Source organism: Lepisosteus platostomus, chromosome 14 (assembly GCF_059453375.1).
Source record: "Lepisosteus platostomus isolate fLepPlt1 chromosome 14, fLepPlt1.hap1, whole genome shotgun sequence".
NCBI lineage: Eukaryota > Metazoa > Chordata > Actinopteri > Semionotiformes > Lepisosteidae > Lepisosteus > Lepisosteus platostomus.
The window spans coordinates 33,022,902-33,043,244 of NC_142624.1; the positions used below are offsets into that span (position 1 = coordinate 33,022,902).

The 20,343-nt window shown below is 39.4% G+C and overlaps 1 protein-coding gene across 1 annotated transcript in view; it reads right to left on the reverse strand.

The window, feature by feature from the left end:
* Positions 1-1,206: 1,206 nt before the first annotated feature.
* LOC148649289 (receptor tyrosine-protein kinase erbB-4-like) overlaps positions 1,207-20,343 on the reverse strand; it is a 372,283-nt gene continuing 353,146 nt past the window's right edge. Inside the window, exons 22-27 of the mRNA XM_088605758.1 lie at positions 19,416-19,491; positions 18,868-19,014; positions 15,758-15,855; positions 15,315-15,485; positions 11,017-11,317; positions 1,207-9,990 (exon numbers count right to left, since the gene is read on the reverse strand). Of these exons, the coding sequence (XP_088461884.1) occupies positions 9,509-9,990; positions 11,017-11,317; positions 15,315-15,485; positions 15,758-15,855; positions 18,868-19,014; positions 19,416-19,491 (1,275 nt within the window). The 3' untranslated portion in view covers positions 1,207-9,508. The remainder of the gene's footprint in view (positions 9,991-11,016; positions 11,318-15,314; positions 15,486-15,757; positions 15,856-18,867; positions 19,015-19,415; positions 19,492-20,343) is intronic.

Here is a 20,343-nt window from a genome sequence, read left to right on the forward strand (position 1 = left end):
AGGAGGTTAGGGTCGGGAAGATGGCGGCCAACCCGATCCTCCAGTCGGAGGCGATACACCCACAGGTGGGAGGGTCAGAGCAGTGAACCTACTCGCCCTCATTCCCCACTGTGTGAGGCTGTGGGCTTCGTAGCTGTGAGGAGACCTGGCAGATACGCAGCCCAGTCCAGAGCTGGACCCAGAACCCCACAGCTGAGGCAGCAGTGGTCACCACCATGCTGTTGTGCAACCTGTAGGTTATTATGTGCATAGTATTTAGGAACAATGTAGTATTGTGTGTAAAATGTTCTATTTACTGATTAAAAAAACTCAGTTTACTCCAAAATGGCTAAATATCTTGTGTTTGAGACTGAAGTCATTCTGCTTGGCTTTCACACACTCTCCTTACAAATGTATTGAGTTGCTTTTTCCATTTTAGATCTAACATATTACAAAAGGCATCTCTTTCAGTGAATGCCAGCGGTATTTTCTAACCCTCAGTCCAGGCTGTTCCGTTTGCAGATCTAACATGTTGACTTTGTTTATTCGCTGCTGCAGGAGGTGCTATGAAAGCATGAGTCCCCGTTAGCTCAGGTCTCCCAGAATGGCACTGAGCAGTGCGATGACTCATTTGCTTGTGATATACCCACGCCTCTAATATCCCAGCTCTCCATAGCTACTGTACAACGGATAGAAGACAGCTAGGAATATGATTTTATCCTAATCTCCACTTTTCTCTTGTCTCCATTATCTAATGTCCACTTGCATGTCACACACTAGGCAGAATTTAAAATTGTACAGATTTTAAATTTGTGTATGGTTGATTGTCTCCTGCTTTCGAATTTGAGGAATAAACATATATACGATGTAGATTTAGCAAACAATTTCCTTGGTCTTCAATAGAAAGGAGTTGGTCCCATGAACATACTGCAAATAGTCTGCTCCAGGAATGTACAGAACAGCACTGTTAAGCAGATTTTTATGTTACATAGGGTTATATTTGTGAAGCATCGAAGTTTATAATGAAGTGTCTCAGCATTGATGTTTATCAAATTTCTTGTATGATTATTATTTCAAGCACTGTTAAAAGAAGACCACTCAAGATGTTCTGCAAAGATCTGCTGTATGTAGTAACTCTTACCCTGGATGCTCCTGCAAACCTCTGCAGCAAGGTACTCATCATAATGTCACTGTTTTCAAACCATTTCAAATTACATCAAACTCATGTTTAAATATTTTATTGAACTTTATTTATATTAAATTAAAAATATATTTTTGACGATTCATGTAACAAAAATGCAGAACAGTTTTTAGATGCTGTAGCTGTAGGGGTGATAAAATGTTCACTAAAATTAAGGGGTTGTTACCAGTGGTGCCAACATTAAAGAGGATGAATGTTTTTTTTTTTTAATTCTGGGACTTTACTGTCTCTGGTACCAAATGTGAAGCAAGGAAATGAGCAACTTAAGTTTTTAATTTCAGCTGCATTACTCTGTTATTAAAACAAGACAAAAGCAACTTTAAGGAACTAATTTAATCGATTTCCCCTGGCTTCATGTTTTGAGACTAGCAGAGAGGATGCAAGGAGAGATTGTACTTTGTAATGGACCTACAGTATTTCATTTTTCCATGGGCTGAGCTTTTGTCCAAAACGAAACCTGAACACAACCTCCTCATTGCGTTTACTGTTACAGGACCTGAGAACAAGACAGTTCCAAAGCTTAAAGTCTAGCTCTTTGCAGCTCTCTGACAGTCTTTTTTAAATCGTGCAAACCCTCAAGATAAACTACTGTAGCTCCAAAATTTTCCGATATTGCTCTTGGATACCAGAAATCATCCCGCCCCCAGCCACACTATTTTTCAGAAAGAGCATGCAGACTCTCCACCACAGAGGAATGATATCGCACTGTGTGGTGAAGCTTCGCCGAGGTCTCGTTTATTAGAATTGTTCTCTGGCTCGCTGATTTTACATTGTACTGGTCTGACTGACTTTCCTATCTCTGATTAACTTTTAGAAAGGATGTAGATAAGGCCTGACTAGAATTCAGGGTAATTCTTTATTCTGTTACAAATTATATGGGAAAATGCACTGAATCCAAATGAGAAAAACTTCAGGAAATTGCTCTTTTCTATTGTTATTTCTCTTTTCAGGAAAAAGGCATTCTGGATTAAAAAGAATAGGTGGTTTTCTTTGTTATAACCTACAAAAGCAGTCAGCTGAAAATGTTGCATGTTTTATGAGTATACAGCTGTTACTCTTATCTTAAGCGACAAGTGTTTGCAATAACTGGGGATGATGACACACTGTAGGAAGAACAGAGCAAAATCCTGCAGGCCCTATATCAATGAACTTCACGCATTTTTCAAACAACTAGACTGAAAAGCATTTGAGAGGCATTATACATCGTTAACCCGCATTTCAGCTAATTAAAACACGCCACATTTAAAAAGATTAGTGGCTAAATTGTCACAAGCTATTTTCCATGAGACTGCCTGAGCTTGTCTGGACGTCTCCAAGCACTGACCCCCACCCCCTCCCCCTGTGAAAAACGAGGGATGTAGAAAGTGTTTGTGTGTGGGGGGGTGGCTAGTAAGGTCATATCAGATGCCAGCTGACAACAGAACACATGAATGGGGTTTTGGCGAGTTCATAAATTAATAAAAATCCTTAACTGACGCTGGCCCCTGAGACTACCTCGTTCTGGTTTATTCCGGACAGTTTTTGGAACAGCTGTTGGCAACACTGGTAGGTGCTTTCTGCCACTGTCGGTCCTACAGCTAGCTCTCTACCCAGTTCAAACATGGGAGGAGGTCACAGTAACAAAACCCAACTGCACCAATTATAAAAATGGAGAGAGATATCAAACACTGGAGATTAAAGGAGGAACCAAATACTGAAATACAAACTAAGAAATAAGGCTCTGGAGAGAGACTGCGCCAGAGCTTAGAAATTCAGAACAGGAACCGGTATTGCAACAGTGCATCAGAGTATTTTCTACAGCTGATTTTACAGAAAAAGAAAATGAGAAGGGAAACAAGGCTTAAAATTACATCAAACAGTAAAAGCAGCTCCTACCACATGAGCAAGTGCAGAAGTTAAAAACACGATTACAATTTGTGCTAAACACAGTCACAAGTAAAATGTCTAAATTCATGAGCTTTTCAAATAAAAAATCACAATCCAAAATACAGATATATACAGAACAAAAGTATCACTAATAGACAATTATGTTCAACATAAACCAATTCCAAGGTGAGAAGAAAATAATCCCAAAATGTAACAATTCCCCCTTATTTACAAATGCACTCTGGCCAATTCTTCAGCAGTCTATAAAAATACTATTCACATTTTTCAGTTAGCGTACAGTAGTACAGTAAATCTTGAGGAACAACTGTACCAAACTTCAGTTTATTAATAAAAAACAATGTGCTTCCTCCACATCTGTCAGTGTGTGCTAAAGAAGAAATAGGAATACCAAAGATTATGCCAGGGAATTTTTAAAAATAATGGCCCTGTTTGCACATGGTGAAGCATAATAAAAACATTTAATGCAATAAAAGATCCAGAAATCTTTGCAACGCAAAGCGGTTTACTGGCGATCATGAACATATAAGGTTCTGCTGATGCAATAAAAATTACGCACAAGTTACTTAACTTATAGAAATGAATAGAAATGCAGAAGCAAATTGCATACTCACACTGTTACATTAGTTATAAGACATCCTGCACATAGATCTTTATTAAAGAAAGATTGCTGAAATTTAGCTTTTTCTAATGGCCCATTTTGTAATGTTTCTGCAGAAATGAATCTCTCTGTGGGCTGCTAAATTATAAACAAAATCTCAGTTACTGAAAGAAATAAGGTGTTTGCCTGGAAGTTAAACAAAAGTAGCCATTTAAAAACAAGGTATTAATGACCTTAATCAATCTGCCTACAGTAATTCCAATTCCACCAGACTCATCTGTCTGGCACTCAAGGTCATATTCAGAAACCATATTCTCCCTGTTGTCACTACATACCATTTATAGGTATTGGCTATCATTATACAGAACCTTATCATTATAACCTTAGTGAACTGAGATGATTGTGTTCGGAAAATGTTTAGCAGGCAGCTTGATGTTGGTTAAACTGAAAAATGAAAAGAATCCAAATGACCAAGACAGGTTCATAAGTGAGAATGGACTTGCACTTTCTATCAAATGGTCCATTTGTCTTCTCTTCTAGACTAACGAAAATGGCAAGGGAAATCTTCTCTCAACCTCTCAGGAACTCTGTGCTGTGCTAATGTGTTTTAAAAGAGCTACAAGAGGAACTGGGCTTTGTGCAGTGAACCCAATTATATTGAACCAGCGCCAGTGAAAGAGTTACCTGTGATGAGGCTGTTGCCCTTTTCAAACTCCCAGTCCCAAAAGTTAATGGGAGCTTCATGTAGTTAGTGGATATTTGACAGACAAGGGAAGCAGTTGCCTGCTATGAGTCAGCATTGTTACGGATTTTATCTGAAAGTAAATTTTGATTATGGAAAAAAAAGATTTTGAAGTGTGTGACTGTTGGTGTTGAAGACAACAGGACAAAGAAGAGACTTGACCTGAAAACTCAAAATGAAGTGCTCCAGTTTGTTGCTTTAACAGTCATGAATTTCAACCATCTGCTGAATTCCAGCAAAATGCTACATGATATTCCAGTTACATCAGTAACACTTTAGACTAGGGGTTGTAAATTCTATTTACAAATTCTTTATATCCTGTTACAAATAAAAGGGAGTTTGGTCTTTTCTTGTAGGCAAATGACAGAAGCAAGGGAAATATTCTCTACTGTCTCTCAGTATATCTGTGCTCTGCCAAAGTATTTAAAAGGACCAGCAAAACAGTAGTACTACTACAATTTCTACCTAGTAGTAAGTAACCACTACTAGCGATTAATTAATTAACAATAGACACAACTATTCTTATATATGGAGAGGTTTCAACAATAATTTGTTTGCATTTTTATTGCCTCTCATTATGCAGCTACAGTATGTTCTTAATTTGCTACAGGATAGCTTTAAAATCTTTTTTTTCTGAATATATTCCATCCTCTGCTTATGAATAAAATTGGGCCGTTGCCTTTCTTTCCTTCTGACTATGTGTCCACAAAATGTCTCCAATACACAAACAAACATGGAGGAAGCTTGACAGATTAATCACTGCACCAGATTTGGAAAAGTTAATTGCAAGTCTGTTGCTACCACATATATTGGTCTGCCCCAACAGTAACTTCAGGCATTGGTCAAGTTGTTCCTCAGTAGCTGCTTTCTTATTTGATTTTAAATTAAACTCAACCCACTTTACATCCGTAACAGTGTATGCTACATATTTAAAATACCTTCAGCAAAGTAAAGTCCAGTATCCACAGCTATAGACATGAGTATGTCTTGGGCTGGTGATAAGTTCACCATCCTGTTACTGATGCTGTAATCTTTTAGGAAAACACTAACAATGGAATGGTAATGTCTTTGTTTTCTCAAAGTACATTTTTCTATGACAATGAGTGGGAGGGAGCTTCTTGGCTAGAAAAGGAATCAGAACTTGGATTAGTGATTTTTTTCATTTTTTTCAAGGGAAAAGTGGGCTTTTCTCAATGGATACTGCCTCCAAAAATCGGGCAGAGAAAATATATAATGCTCAGACTTAGACTTGCATGTACCACTCCAATTCTGTTTTAGTTCTAATTCGGATATTTAATCGCCTCAGTTTTAATGTCTCCCTGGGTCACAGCCATCATAGGATGGAAGGTGGAACTACAACCTGACTGGGATACAAGTCTAGTACAGTATATACCTGTTTTTTAAGTACAACTTGCTGTCTAAACTTTGAGAAACCTTTGCATTTTCTTAAAGGAATGTACAGTATATATCCATTAAAAATGTATTCTGGCCATAAGGAGGGTAAGAACGGTATTTCATGGCAGTGAAGAAGAAGAGAGACACAGAGAATGAATATTCATACCATTATACATTTTCAATAAAGAAAATCCATCAGGGTTTTGCTAGAATTTGTTTTACTGGTTAGAAGCGATGCACCAGTATTGACGCAAAATGCAGCTGAAAGACAAAGATATTACCATCGCAAGGCCTAACATTAAAATATGTTTCTTTTGTCTGTAATCAAACCAATAATAATAATAATAATAATAATAATAATAATAATAATAATAATAATAATAAACATTTAACAACACAGAACAGTAACTACCTAAATGTGTGGTACAGCCAGATTCTTTCATTTTAAAATCAGCCCACCTCATACTCTTGAAATCCCTGTTTTTAAGGTTACAAAAAGTGCATTTATCCATTTCATTTTCACCAGGCTGTAAAAAACCCAACTAGACGGAGAACAAACACACTGGAATTCAACACATTAATGGTGACAGGACCACAGCGGGACATGTGTTGATAAGCACAAGTCTTGTATCCAATTCAGGCATCATGTAGACCAGAACAATGTGTCAGAAACTTTAAAGCACCCAGTATATTTAACAACATTTGACTCAATCTGACAACTACTTCTAATATTCAGTAGCTCGAGTGTAATTAAATTGGCTGTAATAAATTATTCATTGTCATAAAGGAAAATATACTTACTTTTTTACTGTCTTGTAAACAAATTATTTTGGCAAATTACAAAATTCGGACTCGTGTTCCCTGACATCCTAACCTTTTTTTGAGCTACATCTGGTTTAAAAGAAATCTGGCTGCAAACATTCAAAACAACAGCCAGTCACCTGTGTTATTAAAATCTTAAGAACCAATTAAAGTGCTCCATCTAGGGTCTACCTTCATTCTGTACACACATAAATAAAATTAATACAATTAATTTCCAATATTAAAATATAATGTTGTACGGATCTAGCAAAACATGGACAATATTGTTTCTCAAGGTTTCTGCAGTGAAAAAAAACTCAAAACTTGTATAATGGTGGCATTAGCTTGAATTTTCGAAAGTGTATGATTAGGCTGCACCAGAGCTTTAAGTGCTTTAAAATCTACAAAATAAATCAACGTTGAATGATCTCAAATGCTCTTGCATTAATTTTAGCAGCAAAAGAAGTGCCTGGCAGTGTTCTCAGTAACACAAGGTGCTGGCGATCAATAGAAATGATTTCTGCCTGTTAGATTTTTATTATTTAAAAAGGTCTTCTTAATGGTTTTAATTTATCATAGTTCCTCCCTTTCATATATTAAAATGAACTACAGTTAAATGAAAGTACCTTAAAACATTTGGCACAGTTCTGTTTTGCCATTTTAATCTGGCTCTGGTGAAGTGTGTGTTATAAGTGAACTCTGCTGCAGAGGTCACCTTGAACAATCTGTCCTGTTTCAAAGGTGATGAGTTGTCACACCATCAAAGTCTCCTTAAAAAGCAGTTTACAAATAATCCTCATCCTACTACTCTGCTTAATATACTGTTACACTGCACAGGTGCTATTTTGATCATCATACGTTTTCTGTTTTCGAGATTTAAAACACCAAAACCCTTAGTTCTGCACTTTAAATCGCTATTGAATGTAGATCTAAAGCTACATCCTCACAAGTTTGTACCTCACAGCTGAAGACCTTATGGCAGTAATAAAATCAACTTTCATGTGGAATTTCTGTAGTCCTCTTGGCTGATCCTCTCCTCTTGCAGAACAGTGTGCGACAACTGTTTGAGAGCCATGACCCAAGAGTGCAGTTTGATCTCAAGGCTTCACCATGAGGCAATGACTTAATTACAGAATAGAAAAGAGACTTGCTAATGTGCCTTTAAAACCAGCGTCTAATTTTGATGAGTCTCAGGCTCATCTCTCCCTAACCTCACTTGCATTCTTCATTAAAGCGGTAACACAAAAGGTAAGTGTTTCTTCCTTCACAGTCCCATGAACCTCTACAAACTAAAAAGTTTGCTGTCGAGCCTTTTGTACATAACATGGAATATTACAGATTTTATGCCACAAGTTTCATATATAATATGAAATATCCTTCTGTGTGTGTTTGAGTGTCCACGAGTCTATGTGTGGGTTTCTGTTCAATGGCTCCCTGTGAATTAAAAAATCCATTAACTTGGAAAAAATGAAGTAATTCTAGCAGTTGAATTGAAGATGTCTTCTATAAAGATGATATGCAACTTTTTAAAATACTTGTTAAAGTATTGGTCATGGTCTTTTTTGTTCATTTCGTAAGCCAAGATGTAACTGTAGAAGACATTCACTGATGTCCTCGTAGTCACTATGGATTGAGCCACCCTACAATTTGTGGTCAATGTATTCTCTGATGCTGCAGTACTGGGCAGACAATGGCTGCAGCTTTGTTTGGGGGTTCACTTCACACTGTCATCAAAGGAAGAGACTTCATTAATTCCAGTTATTATATGAACAACCATAATTGTATTCTCTGCATTTATGATGTGACTGTATTGTTCCTTAATTGGAACCACCTGTAGTGGTTACTGTCCCAAGTAGAGCTTCTGTTTAAAACCATAATTCATATGCATATTCTATTATTGAGATTCTTCAGCATAACATATTGCACTTTGCTATTTTTGACTGAACCTTTATTGGGGGACGATAAATGTGCTATTACATAAGCCATAAGTAATAAGTCAACTGCAGATGAGTATCTCATCATATAATCATAACAGCATAGTGAAAGCACATACAAACTGATGAACCCGAGGAGATTGACCATTCTGCGTATTACATAGGGCTGTGTACACTGAAAATAAAGTGAATTATCTACCGAACCAGTACTGTACTAATTTTAAAAAATTATATATATCAGAAATGTAAATATTTCTTTATGTACTGGTTCATTTTCCTTTACATAAAAAGGTCAGTCAGTTGGCTAGGAATTATAGTTATAAAAGAAGCTCAAGAGTAGGACCCTCCTATTAACTGAACAATAGTTGGGGACCTAAACCCATTTTAAAATCACCACCCAGTGGTTTTCTTTTTTTCATCTACACAAGCTCTGCAGGTTTTAATGCAAAGTTCCTTTGTCAGTGTCCAAAGCATGAGTTTTCAGGTTTAAACAACTGACTGCTGTTGGAACAGCCTTTATATAACATGGCTGCTTGTCTCCATATTGCTTGAACTTTGCTCATTTGTATGAAGACGGGGAAGATGAACAGAATTATTCAGGGCCAATGTGCCACGCCCAGCCTTCAACAAACTGTGTTTGTTGTTGCCTCTTGCAAGCAGGAAATGAGGGCCACGCTAAGAAGCACTCAGTTCTTTTTGTTGTTCATTTCTCAAGAAATTGGGAAGGTAACCAGGAGAGTCTGATGCTTGCTTCAGATTGACTGAAGTACAAAGTCCTCTTCCACAGCTAGTTGGAGGAATGCTGCTTCAAGTGGGCGTCCCAGTGATGTATCGTCTCTTTTCATTTCTTTTGGAATTGTTTTCTTCCAGTTGGGAGGAAACACAAAGTCTCAGAATGCTCGCAAAGGAAAAAGGCTATGAAGACCAGGCCCCTTCCTCCTGCTAGCTGGAGAAAGCACACACCCCAGCTGCTACACCACAGTGTTCCTCTGACGGTATGGTGGGGGTGGCAGCACTGTGCTAGGCTTCAGAGCGTACTCGGACAAGTACTCTGGGTTCTCCGCTACCACTGGCCTTATGCGCCCATTCTGTTTGTAGAAGAACTTGGTGTTGCATTCCTGTAGGTAATCTGGGTTGTGTAGTGTGGCCTTGGGGGGAAGACTGTGGTGCCAGTATTCGGGATTGTCAAAAGTCTTTTTCGGCTTCTTGTCAACCATGGTGCCCGTGGTGGTGGCAGTGACAGGGGGGGGCAACTCATTTTTCTTGAGGAATTCGGGGTTCTTCTCAGCCTTGTTGTGGAACGTGTTGAGGTACAGAGGCTCGTTCACGTACTCGTCTTCCACCTTGGGTTGCCCATTGGGGGCGCTGTGGTATCCTGGGTTGTCCAGTGCATGAACGTCTCCATTCCTGCGGCGTGTGACGAAGGGGTTTTCCTCTACTGGGTTCAGATAATCTAAAAATGAGAGCGACAGAATGGCTAAGAGTCAATTAGGTTTGTACCTCTCTAATGTAATTAAACTGAGCTATGCAAGTTGAAAAGAGACTGAAACAATCTAACCATTTCATTTAAAGGCAGGAAACATTTGTTGTGATTGGAAGAGAACTCCCAGCCAACTTCTCTCCAAACTAAACCTATCCCCTATTCTGCTTGTTTAATGTCCTCACAAACACGGATCTTTCACCACTGCCAAGCGATAAGGCTCAAAAGGAACTGAAGCACACAGCTCAGCCGGCATTTCTCAAACGCTATTTTCCTGTCATAAGACATTTTGCTTTGGGCTTGAGTTCTGAAGTTCTTTGCATCAAAGTGCAATATGCAGCCGAGTCTGACAAAGAAAAATAATGATAAAAGGTTTTTAATCTGAATGAAAACATAGGTTTTGTCATGGTTCACACAAATAAGTAACGTGTGATGTTACAATAACAAAGTTATATGAAGCGAGCCCCATTTCATGAACAATTTAGAAACAAGCAGATGATATCATTATCCCAAACATAACCCCATGATAATATCAAGATAATTTTATAACAGTTTGTGCCTTTTAGTTGTAAAGACAACTGGCAAGATGATTTCAATGTAAGTGCTTTGAAAGCAGTCTGTTTTAACCTCCATGCTCCACCATAGCAATTCAGGCAGACACCTACGTCATTTGAGGAACAATAAGAATGATTAAGAAAGCCTGAAATTTGACCTGGGAGTGACAAAACGCCATATCTGGGTGAAACAATTCAGATGCATACATAGATGGCTTGCAGGGAAAAAAAACTGCATTGGCTTAGAAGAAGAGCACACTAGGGCTGGCTGATTGGAGCTTTTGTGATGGTGAATGAAGATGACTTCTTTACTGCTCAATTTAACCAATGGTGTGACAATGGAAACCTGTCACATTGCAACCAACTCCTAGCCTGATACCATCCGAAGACTGTGGTTGTGGAAGCTGATCCTTGACCCTCATCCTTGACGTCTAAGCCTGCTCACCTGTGGGCGTCTTGTCCTTCATGGGCGTCATGTACCCATCCTCGTCCATCTCTCCTCGTGGGCTGCGCTCCCCCAGGAAGACAGTGGGGTCTGCGCTGTAGCGCTGGGTGCTGCTGTCCTCACATTGCCGTGGGGACACTTGCTTCCTCAGTGTACCATTGCACCGCGGGTCCTCGAACGACTCCAGGGTTGCCCCCTGCACTGCCGGAGGCTCAGGGGCGGCACCAGGCTGGACAGCCCGTGGGAGAGTTGGAATCATTTCCTCTGCATTAAAGCCCCCGTCCCGGTACACAAATTGATTCTGCGGGATAACAAGCAAACACAAGACAATGAGAAGGAACATGAAAATAAAATGTACATAAACATGTTCTGTATATGCTTTATATTACTGAAATTCAGATTCTTAGATAAATGGATTTTCAGTCAGCTCAGGGATGAGGTGTTATGATTGAGTTAACTACTGTACATGTTAATCCTGTACATACAAAAAAAATAAAAAACCAGAAAGGGCCAGATATCAAAAAAGAAAAGCACAATCAATATTGCGATGTCTGCCTCGATCAGTTTGCAAAAGCAGACAGATGATCACTCAACTAGCGGTGAGTATTATTTCTATTTTGGAAAATCTAATTTCACACCCACACATTCCTCTGAACAGAACACAGATGAAATTTTAACTGTCTGAAATATTCCACAAATTTGCCATGTAGAGCTAAGAACTGGGAATGTGCTCTGGCCCTTGTCTGGACACTAGCAGACCTGAATTAGGTCACTCCCGATACTGAAAGCCTCATTAATCTTTACTCATTTAACCAAGGTTTGACAGTGGCATTGTTGATACTTCTTGAGTTGCTGTCTAATTAACAGAAGACTGAAGCAGATTTATCTTCTTGCCAAACTAGCAGGATAAGTGCTCTTTACAGCAAAAGGAAATGGGGGTGCATTTTAATGGCAATTTTCAATTTCACAAACTGACTGTATGTACTAACATAAAGACATTTTGTCACTGTCATATTCATGATACTCCCAAGCAGTTAATATGTCAGCAGGCTTATTTTTATTTTAGATTTCTTGAAAGAACTTCAGATTTCTCCTTTTTTGTAGCCAGCAAGCGCTCTTTGATTAACACCTCTTATATTTACACTTCCTATGGGCTTTCTCAATTTTTGGTGATTTCAAACACAAGCAGAGAACTTTACAAACAAGACATCACCAATCCTTTGAAACAGGACACATGACCACAAAAGAAAGGGAACAATTTGTCTCTAGTGGATACGTGTCAGCAAACAACTTCTTTTGCCACTTGAAAAATCATGACTTTTTTAAACTTCTGTCACATGGGAACCTTCTGTTTCTGACATACAAACATAAGCAAAAGGGACTGGATGGATTGTTCTTATTTGTATTTTTTTATACCCCCTACAATAAGGCTAAATATCATTGCTACATAGACTATATTTCTGACACTTTAAAAAAAATGCAGATCTATGACTACTCTGTAGCTTCAAAGCCTCTTAGTTTTTCATGTATTCATGGGTTTACTTTACACAGTAGCAGCAGACTGTACTGAGCATAGCTCCTACTGGAGGCTGCCCACGCTCTCTAGACGAGCAGCCCTGAGGTGCCCCAGTCCTTATTTGGAGAGGGAGAGGGTCTGTGCAGGTGGGCGGAAGGCAGACTGGGAGAAATACACCCCTTCTGGTTGTGTTTGATCTTGTTTATTTATTGCAGTTAAAATTGTGGGTTGGCGTGAGTGATCTAATGTGTATGTGTGGGGGGTTGTGTACTCTCCTTGTGTGTATGTGTGGGGGGCTGCATGTGATCATGTGTGTGAACATGCATGTCTGGGTCCCTTGGGTGACAATTTGAAAAGTAAGAAACCCGCTGAAGCAACAGTGTGCTTTCCCCCCCATTTTTATTCTGCTGGTTGCTTCTCAGAACTCTCTGACCTCAAGATCCTTCAGTGCATTCCAATGGCCTTCATGAAAGTTGATCATGGTAAAAAGGTAACATCCTAAGCTTTGTGGCTTTTATTCACCCTAAGCTTTATTCAAATGTTTTTCACCAAGCAGATTCTAGGAGTGCAAAACAAAATGAGCTCTGGTTTGCCACTACTTTTCTGTTCTTCCTCACTGAGGTTTTCAAGACCCTCGGAAGGAAAACAAAAACCCACCTGGTTTTCAAATACTGTATTTAATTATATTCCAGTGACTGCTGCAAAGTAACAATATCCCTGCTCTCTCGCTGTTGGTCTTTATTTGATTTCGTTTCGTCATATTTATTTCACAATGCCTGTGCCTAACCATCTAAATCCAATCCCCTTTTCTTTCAAAAGCACAGACTATCTGAACAGATTTTTGGATTCAGACACATTCTATTTCATGCGTACGCGGATAAACAGGGAAAAAAACAAAGTAACAGGAATTAGATGCTCAACGAGCTAGAAAAAAATGTCAGTGATGTTTTTGCTTGTCAGACTGTTTCCAGTGAAGTCAGGCTCAGCAAACAGGATGCTTTCAGAGAGGTAACATAACCCTGATTTTCAAAGATGCACTTCAGCACATAACCTTTTACATTATTGAGTCTGTGTCTTTCCAATCAGGAGCCTGTGGACTTATTCATGCAGTTCCCAGCATCTGGGAACAGTCAGCAGTGTCAGTAGAGAGCACTGGTGCACAGACCCAGCCTTCAGGACTGCATTCTTACTTTACTTATAACGAAGTTGTTTTTTTACATACAGTAGTGCCCTCTCGGCAACCTAATACTTACAGGGACTACAGTGTCTATCTTCCTCACATAGGAAGTAGGCCATTGCCTTCCTACTTCCACCCTGAACAGGAATTATCCTATGTGCCAAAATGTGTCTCCAAGTTGTACATGTCTCCTAACCACCAATAACACTTACTGTACACCAAAGGGTGCATTTCAGGAACCGGCTTTATTTTGTTCAGCTGGGAACAAAATTGGAGCTGTCCGAAAACACTTCATTATTAACTAAACCGGAAATAACTACATGGCTGATGGCTTCTTGACATGGGAGTTGCGCAAGATAACAGAACAATTAATAATTAATCCATCAGAAAAATGACAGGACAATTTGAATGCTATTCCAGATTATTGGTTATGACATAATGTGACTCTATATTCTTGTTCTAACATTATTTCTCAAAAAGACAAATAATTTTAATTTCTCCCTCTTTTATTCACAAAGCTCTATGCTCAATGGCTGAGTCTAGGAGTGTGAGCTGGTAGGCTACCATAAGCCAGGCAGTCATTGACGCCATTGGTTATGATGAGCTTTTTGTTTAAATTCATGACTGGAGTGTCTCATTGCATTTTTAATGAAGGGAGCCCATCTTCCGGCCTCCCTGGGGTCTCTGCCTGCCTGTCACATGCGCACAGGAGTAATAAGACATGCTAGAACACAGCTGGCCATGCAGAAAGTAAACAGCAGACCAAGCCCATCATCCTTCAGCAAACAGCGCTCCCATTTTAGTGAAGACACTGCTATTTACAAGTGCGAAACTCAGTAATGAAAGTGGTACTCAGGAGGCCGGAGTTTAAAAAGCCATGGCCTTTATGCGATACACTGGGATACAACGAAAAACATTCAGTGGGGCTCCGTCTTGTTAATGAGCTCAGCTCTGCAGGGGCTCTGTCCAGTTGATGGGCATGCACTATGCCAAACAGCCCTGGCACTTCACCCACACTCAACCTGGCCTGCCCATGCTCGTGTACTGTATACTGTATATACTCTAATGCAGAGGTCCTGGTCCATTCATGGAAAGGCTTAGTGTCTTCTCATTTGTGCTCCAGTTGAGCTCTCAGCTACGTAACTAATTTCATTATTTATCTGCAGAATCACAATACTGCTTACCAGACTTCAACGTTTTATATGTAACAGCTTCCTTAATTGGGTTATTTGAACGACTCAGATTGAAACAAAACTCAGAAGCCTCTAGGTGCCCCAGGGGAGTTGAGACTCCTGCTCTATACAGATCAGGTGGAATTCTAAAGGTTTTTACATGCAGAACATTTTTTGTTTGTGGGTTTTTAAAGCGCAAGTACCTGCAGAACAATGTTATCTATTCTGTATTCAAGATGGACTTGGTCAATAAAGACACTCAAGAGCACAGATGAAATTCCCTCCAAAAATGTTTTTCATAAAAAAAAAAATCTGCTTTAAAATAGTTTTTTTTCTAAACAATCCTAGCATCAGTTCTGATAAAAAGACTAAAGCACAATGTAAGCACAAGGGCGTTTGGAAGGGCCTGCCTGCTGGGATATGGGATGCCTACCCGGTTGGAGTCAACACGAGGACGGGGGGTGTACGATGGAGGGGGGAGGTTGAAGGCCTGAGGGACCAGATACTCCTCTGCATCCATCAAGTCATCTAGCTCCTCCTCATCCAACAGGCTCTGGAAGAACTTGCTGTCATTGGGGCTGGGCAGCTTCATTCGGTCATCCCCCTGGAACATGCACACACTCACATCAGTGTTAGGGGAACAGCATGGTCTCCAATGAGCTGAACTATCTTTTAATCTTTAAATAAGGAGGGGCATTCCTATGGAATGAGAGAGTTCTTATGGTGCGAAAAAGGCATTACACAAAAAAAGAAAGACAAAGAAATGGCATTCCTTGTTCTTTGAAAAACCCATCAGTTAATAAGGCACTCCCACACTGTGGGCTTCTGTAAGGCATTGCTGGGTAACGGCCACAGTGGCTCTGAGGGAGGACTTACCTGAATGACCAGATAGCGCTGCGGGTCCCGAGCCATCCTGCTGAACTCTGCTGCCAGCTCCTTGAACTTGGGTCTGCTGTCCGCGTCAATCATCCAGCCTGAGAAACAGTGGAAAGGTTCAAAACGGCACCACAAAAACTCTCTGCTTTAATGCTGGATTTTGCTTCCTCATGTTGTGGATCCTCTTGGAGGGTTCAGATATATACACTCAAATTGGGCCATGCAAGGAGCCTCTGAAAAGACACATCCGTATGAGGTAGGCACATGCACAAACGTGAGTAAAGATACAGAATTGGGGTTTGCATCATTGCTAAACTGTAGGTAAATGTACCCCCAGGGCTACACCAGTTCTCTCAAGAGGGTCTTCAGAGAATATTTTGTAATGTTCCCCGGATTTGTTAACTTTGCAGATTTTATGTAACATCATCTTTTTTTCCTAAGCTATTTTTTTTTACTGTGAGCTTATAACCATTACGACTCACCGCGCTTAAACCTGTTGAAAATGTACTTTGTTGATTTCATTTCAAGCGTACCAATGAGGACACTGCACACAGATATAATGACGTGCACTGATTAAATCCAATTACATTAGGTGTCAAAAGGATTGTCCCCATTTAAATCATTTTTGACGTAGTGAAAGATGGACTGAGTATTGTATATTAAACAGCAAAATGAGCACATGTTAGAGATGGAGTATTAAAAACATGCAAACTTCCAATGAAACCTTAAATATCAGTATGCCAGCTGTGGACATAACATAAACACTGACAAAATGAATATTCAAAAAGAAAGGCAATGATACGGTACCAAATAAAAAGCCAAAAAATGCACTGAAATACAGTTGGATTCTTTTGGACTGGTGTCAATGCTTTTGCTCAGCCATTGAGTGTGTTACAGTACGTGGTGTAGTGCTTTCGAACAACAGCTTAAAATCATCTCCTTTACACAGACATTGGAATTTAAAACACAGGCAGCACAAAAAAAAACCACTTGACATTTTCACAGCTTTGGCCAAGCAAGAAAATATTATGCTCCACAGCTGACAGGACAAAGGCCCTTGAAGCACCAAGCACCAAGAGAGTTACAGAGTGGCAAGGTCAGGAATGTCTCATACAATAGCTGAGGAATTCATGCCACCAGTGACAGAGGACCTGGTTGGCACTTTTCTTCTTTCTAAGGCTAGAAAAGCTATTCAGATGGTGTTATTATCCAACAACACTGTTTGACTAACATGGCTGATGATTTTCTGAGACAATTAGCAAATCAAATTATCAGCGACCATTATTTGCTCTCCAATTGGATGAGATCCTAGAAGAGGGACACTTGTCTCATTTTGTTGCTCTTCTTTCACATTTAAGGATACAATATCCTTTTTGTGGAATGACAACCGAAGCTGAACAAAATATTCTCTATATTCGATGTGAGGTCTTACCAGTAAAGTTTAAACTACCAGTAATACCAATTAACAGTACCCTCACTATTTTCAACACCTGTTGCAACACATGTACTATACGTACTGTATGTGACCATAGCATCCCTCTACGTCAGAGAGGCCTACAGCGCCGTTCACAATAATAAATGCTTGTGAAAGTGGATTTCTGGCAGTCCCTGGGATAAAACTGAAAGTATCACTACCATCTATAGGTTGAAAACAGCTTGTGGCTGAAATTGCCACCTATCTATTCTCCTTCACACGATTTTGGTTCAAGAAACAAGTTTGTTTGTGACATTAAGGGACCATCCTTTTAACTACAAAATGATTTGTAAAATGGGTATTAAATTGGATATGATTCAAAACTCTGTTGGTATACAGTATCTGGATAGGTTTATGTATAACAAAGTTTGGGACCCATTGTTTTAGCATCTTAGTACTGTATCTTTTAGTATTAGTATTTAGTATCTTAAAATGGTTTAATCTGTAGTGTGTGAGGCTCTGCTGAGGTCTAGGTAGAGTCAAAGGAAGATAGGGAAAGAATTTTAAGTCTTTGATCTCCTAGTGTTCAATTCAATACCATCTTTGATCTCCTCAAGCAAATTAATGAGTGCCTCAGGTGCCAGTCAGTATAAAAAAACTGGTCCCTATCCTCCAAGAACTTACAGGAGCTGCACACACATTAACACCATAAACCATGCTCCTGTTATAATTTCCTCACAATTAATAACTCTTCAGTTTATACCTACTCATTATCTGAATTACCCACAATTACTCACCTACTCAAAAAATGCAAGCAAACCTCAGCAATTTAAGATCACCCTGGCAGAATTACACATGCAGGAGACCAATAAACTATTGCAAAATCATTACAAACAACAAATGTGCAGCTTATTTATGATTAAAATAAGTGCCTCGCATCTTTTACTGCTACATTTAGGTCTATTTTGCAATCAGGCTGTCTTTCAAACAGCCTGACAGTTCCATTCAGAGGGTCTGTTAAAACCATCAGAATCAAGAAAGAAATACAAAAAGACATCTAGTAGAACAGGTGACCCCTCAGGTGGTACTAATGCTATTGTCTCTCTCTATATACACCTTAATAGGTGTGAAATGTTTTCCTAAGCAAGCAGTGTGTGCTTAAAGCACAGAAACTGATATATTTCTGAGCCTATATAACACTACCAATTGTACATGCTGAGCTTTGCAGTGCAAGAGTGACACTCCATCAAAGGGCCTGCATTGCTTCTGCAAAGATTAATAACCAGAGAAGTTAAAACACAAATAATATGTCACTCATCCTTATGGATGACTGAGGCATCAGAGTGCTCACATGATTTACAGCAAAAAGAACGTCTTTTGGAAGATCAGGGCCAGTGGACTCTTGGCACGCATGCATTTTGAAGATTGCTAGCAGATATCAGAAAATGATGCTACCTCACGAGCATACAGTCCCATCCCAACTCTCAGCTATGTGCAGTGACAGTGTAGAGACAGACCATTTCAGAAGAGTCCGTAGTAGGAATCAGTGTTACAATTGTGGCACTAATTTTATTATGTAAAGAACATACCCTGCAGTTTGGAAAAAATACTGTATTCAGAGCAGACAAGCTGCAGGCACACTGTACAGTGATGTACTGTACAGTATATAGAGAAAGGTGCAAGACATGGGTCTTACATTTCACCATGACCATATACACATCTATGGTACAGATGGGTGGCTGAGGAAGGCGCTCCCCCTTTTCCAGGATGTCTGGGATTTCCCGGGTTGGAATTCCATCGTAGGGCTTCCCTCCGAAAGTCATCAGCTCCCAAATAGTTACTCCTGGGACACGTAAAGTTAGAGGAAGCACAAGTGGTGTAAATGAGAGCCAGTTCAGTTATCTTCCACCAGTGGGTTACAGTAACTTATCCGGTGTGTTTTTAATGAGGAATTCTATAAATTCTACAGTTCTGCAGATGACAATAAACAATACTTTTATGCAGACAGTTATTTTATATTTGATCCCCATTCAATTTATTTTAATTGTATTTTTTTGTTTCTGCAGCCCCACATCAGAAAAGCAGCCTCCGGCCGATTGTGGTGATTTCATACTATGTCCCATTTTTGTGTCTCTCTTCTCCTTCTGTGTACAGTATGTTGTGAAGGTGATTGAACATTCTACATGTATTATATAATACTCGAGGATCAAGTGAGGATCAGTGGTTCATCCAAGCCACACTCACCATAGCTCCACACGTCACTCTGGTGCGTGAACTTCCTGTAGTGGATACACTCCAGTGCCATCCACTTGATTGGCATCTGAAAAAGAGGGAAGGAAGTGTCAAAATGCACCTTCTTCTCATCTTCACAGCTCCACTGGTACAGGTGTGCTAAATTGTCTGCCTATGTGTTGATAAACAGTTTCAATAATAATCATCTTGTTTCAGATTACCTTCTTCCTGTAAAGATTTCTACTGTACATGTGCAATTGGAAAGTTTCAACTTAGTTATGGAGCGCACATCCTTGATGGACAGTGGGTATACAAAGAGAATATTTGCTTGCAACAGATACTGTATCTAGGCAAAAAGATGAATTTCCCATACACAAAGTGCATTTACCCATCTTCTTTGCACATATTTCTGTGCACTTACAACAATAAACACAGGACAATAGTTAGGTAAAAAAATCTGAATTTCACTCTCGGGCTTCTGAAAGCATTGAGGGATTTTTATTTGCTTTTCAAAAGAAAATATTGGATACAGTGCTTCGCAAATGTATTAAAACCCTTCCTATTGTGTCCCATTTTGACATGTAACAAAATGATAGTGTGCACAATTTTATTCAAAATCTGAGTGCCCACAATGAAGATTTTAAAGGGGAGGATAAATTACAAACGATGCGAGCAAAAACTGAAATACTGTATATTGATATCACAAGTATTCAGACCCCTGGCCTCAATGTTTTGCGGAAACATATTTGACTGCTATTATAACCTCAGGTCTTTTTGATAAGTCTCTACCAAGCTTGCACACCAGTTTGGTGCAATTCTTGCCCAACATCTTGGCAGATTTACTCATGTTTTCTCCAATTGCTTTGGGGCTGCTTCTAGAATTCTACAAGATGATCAATATCTTTACTTTGACTAAGCTACAATGACATTAACGTTCTTA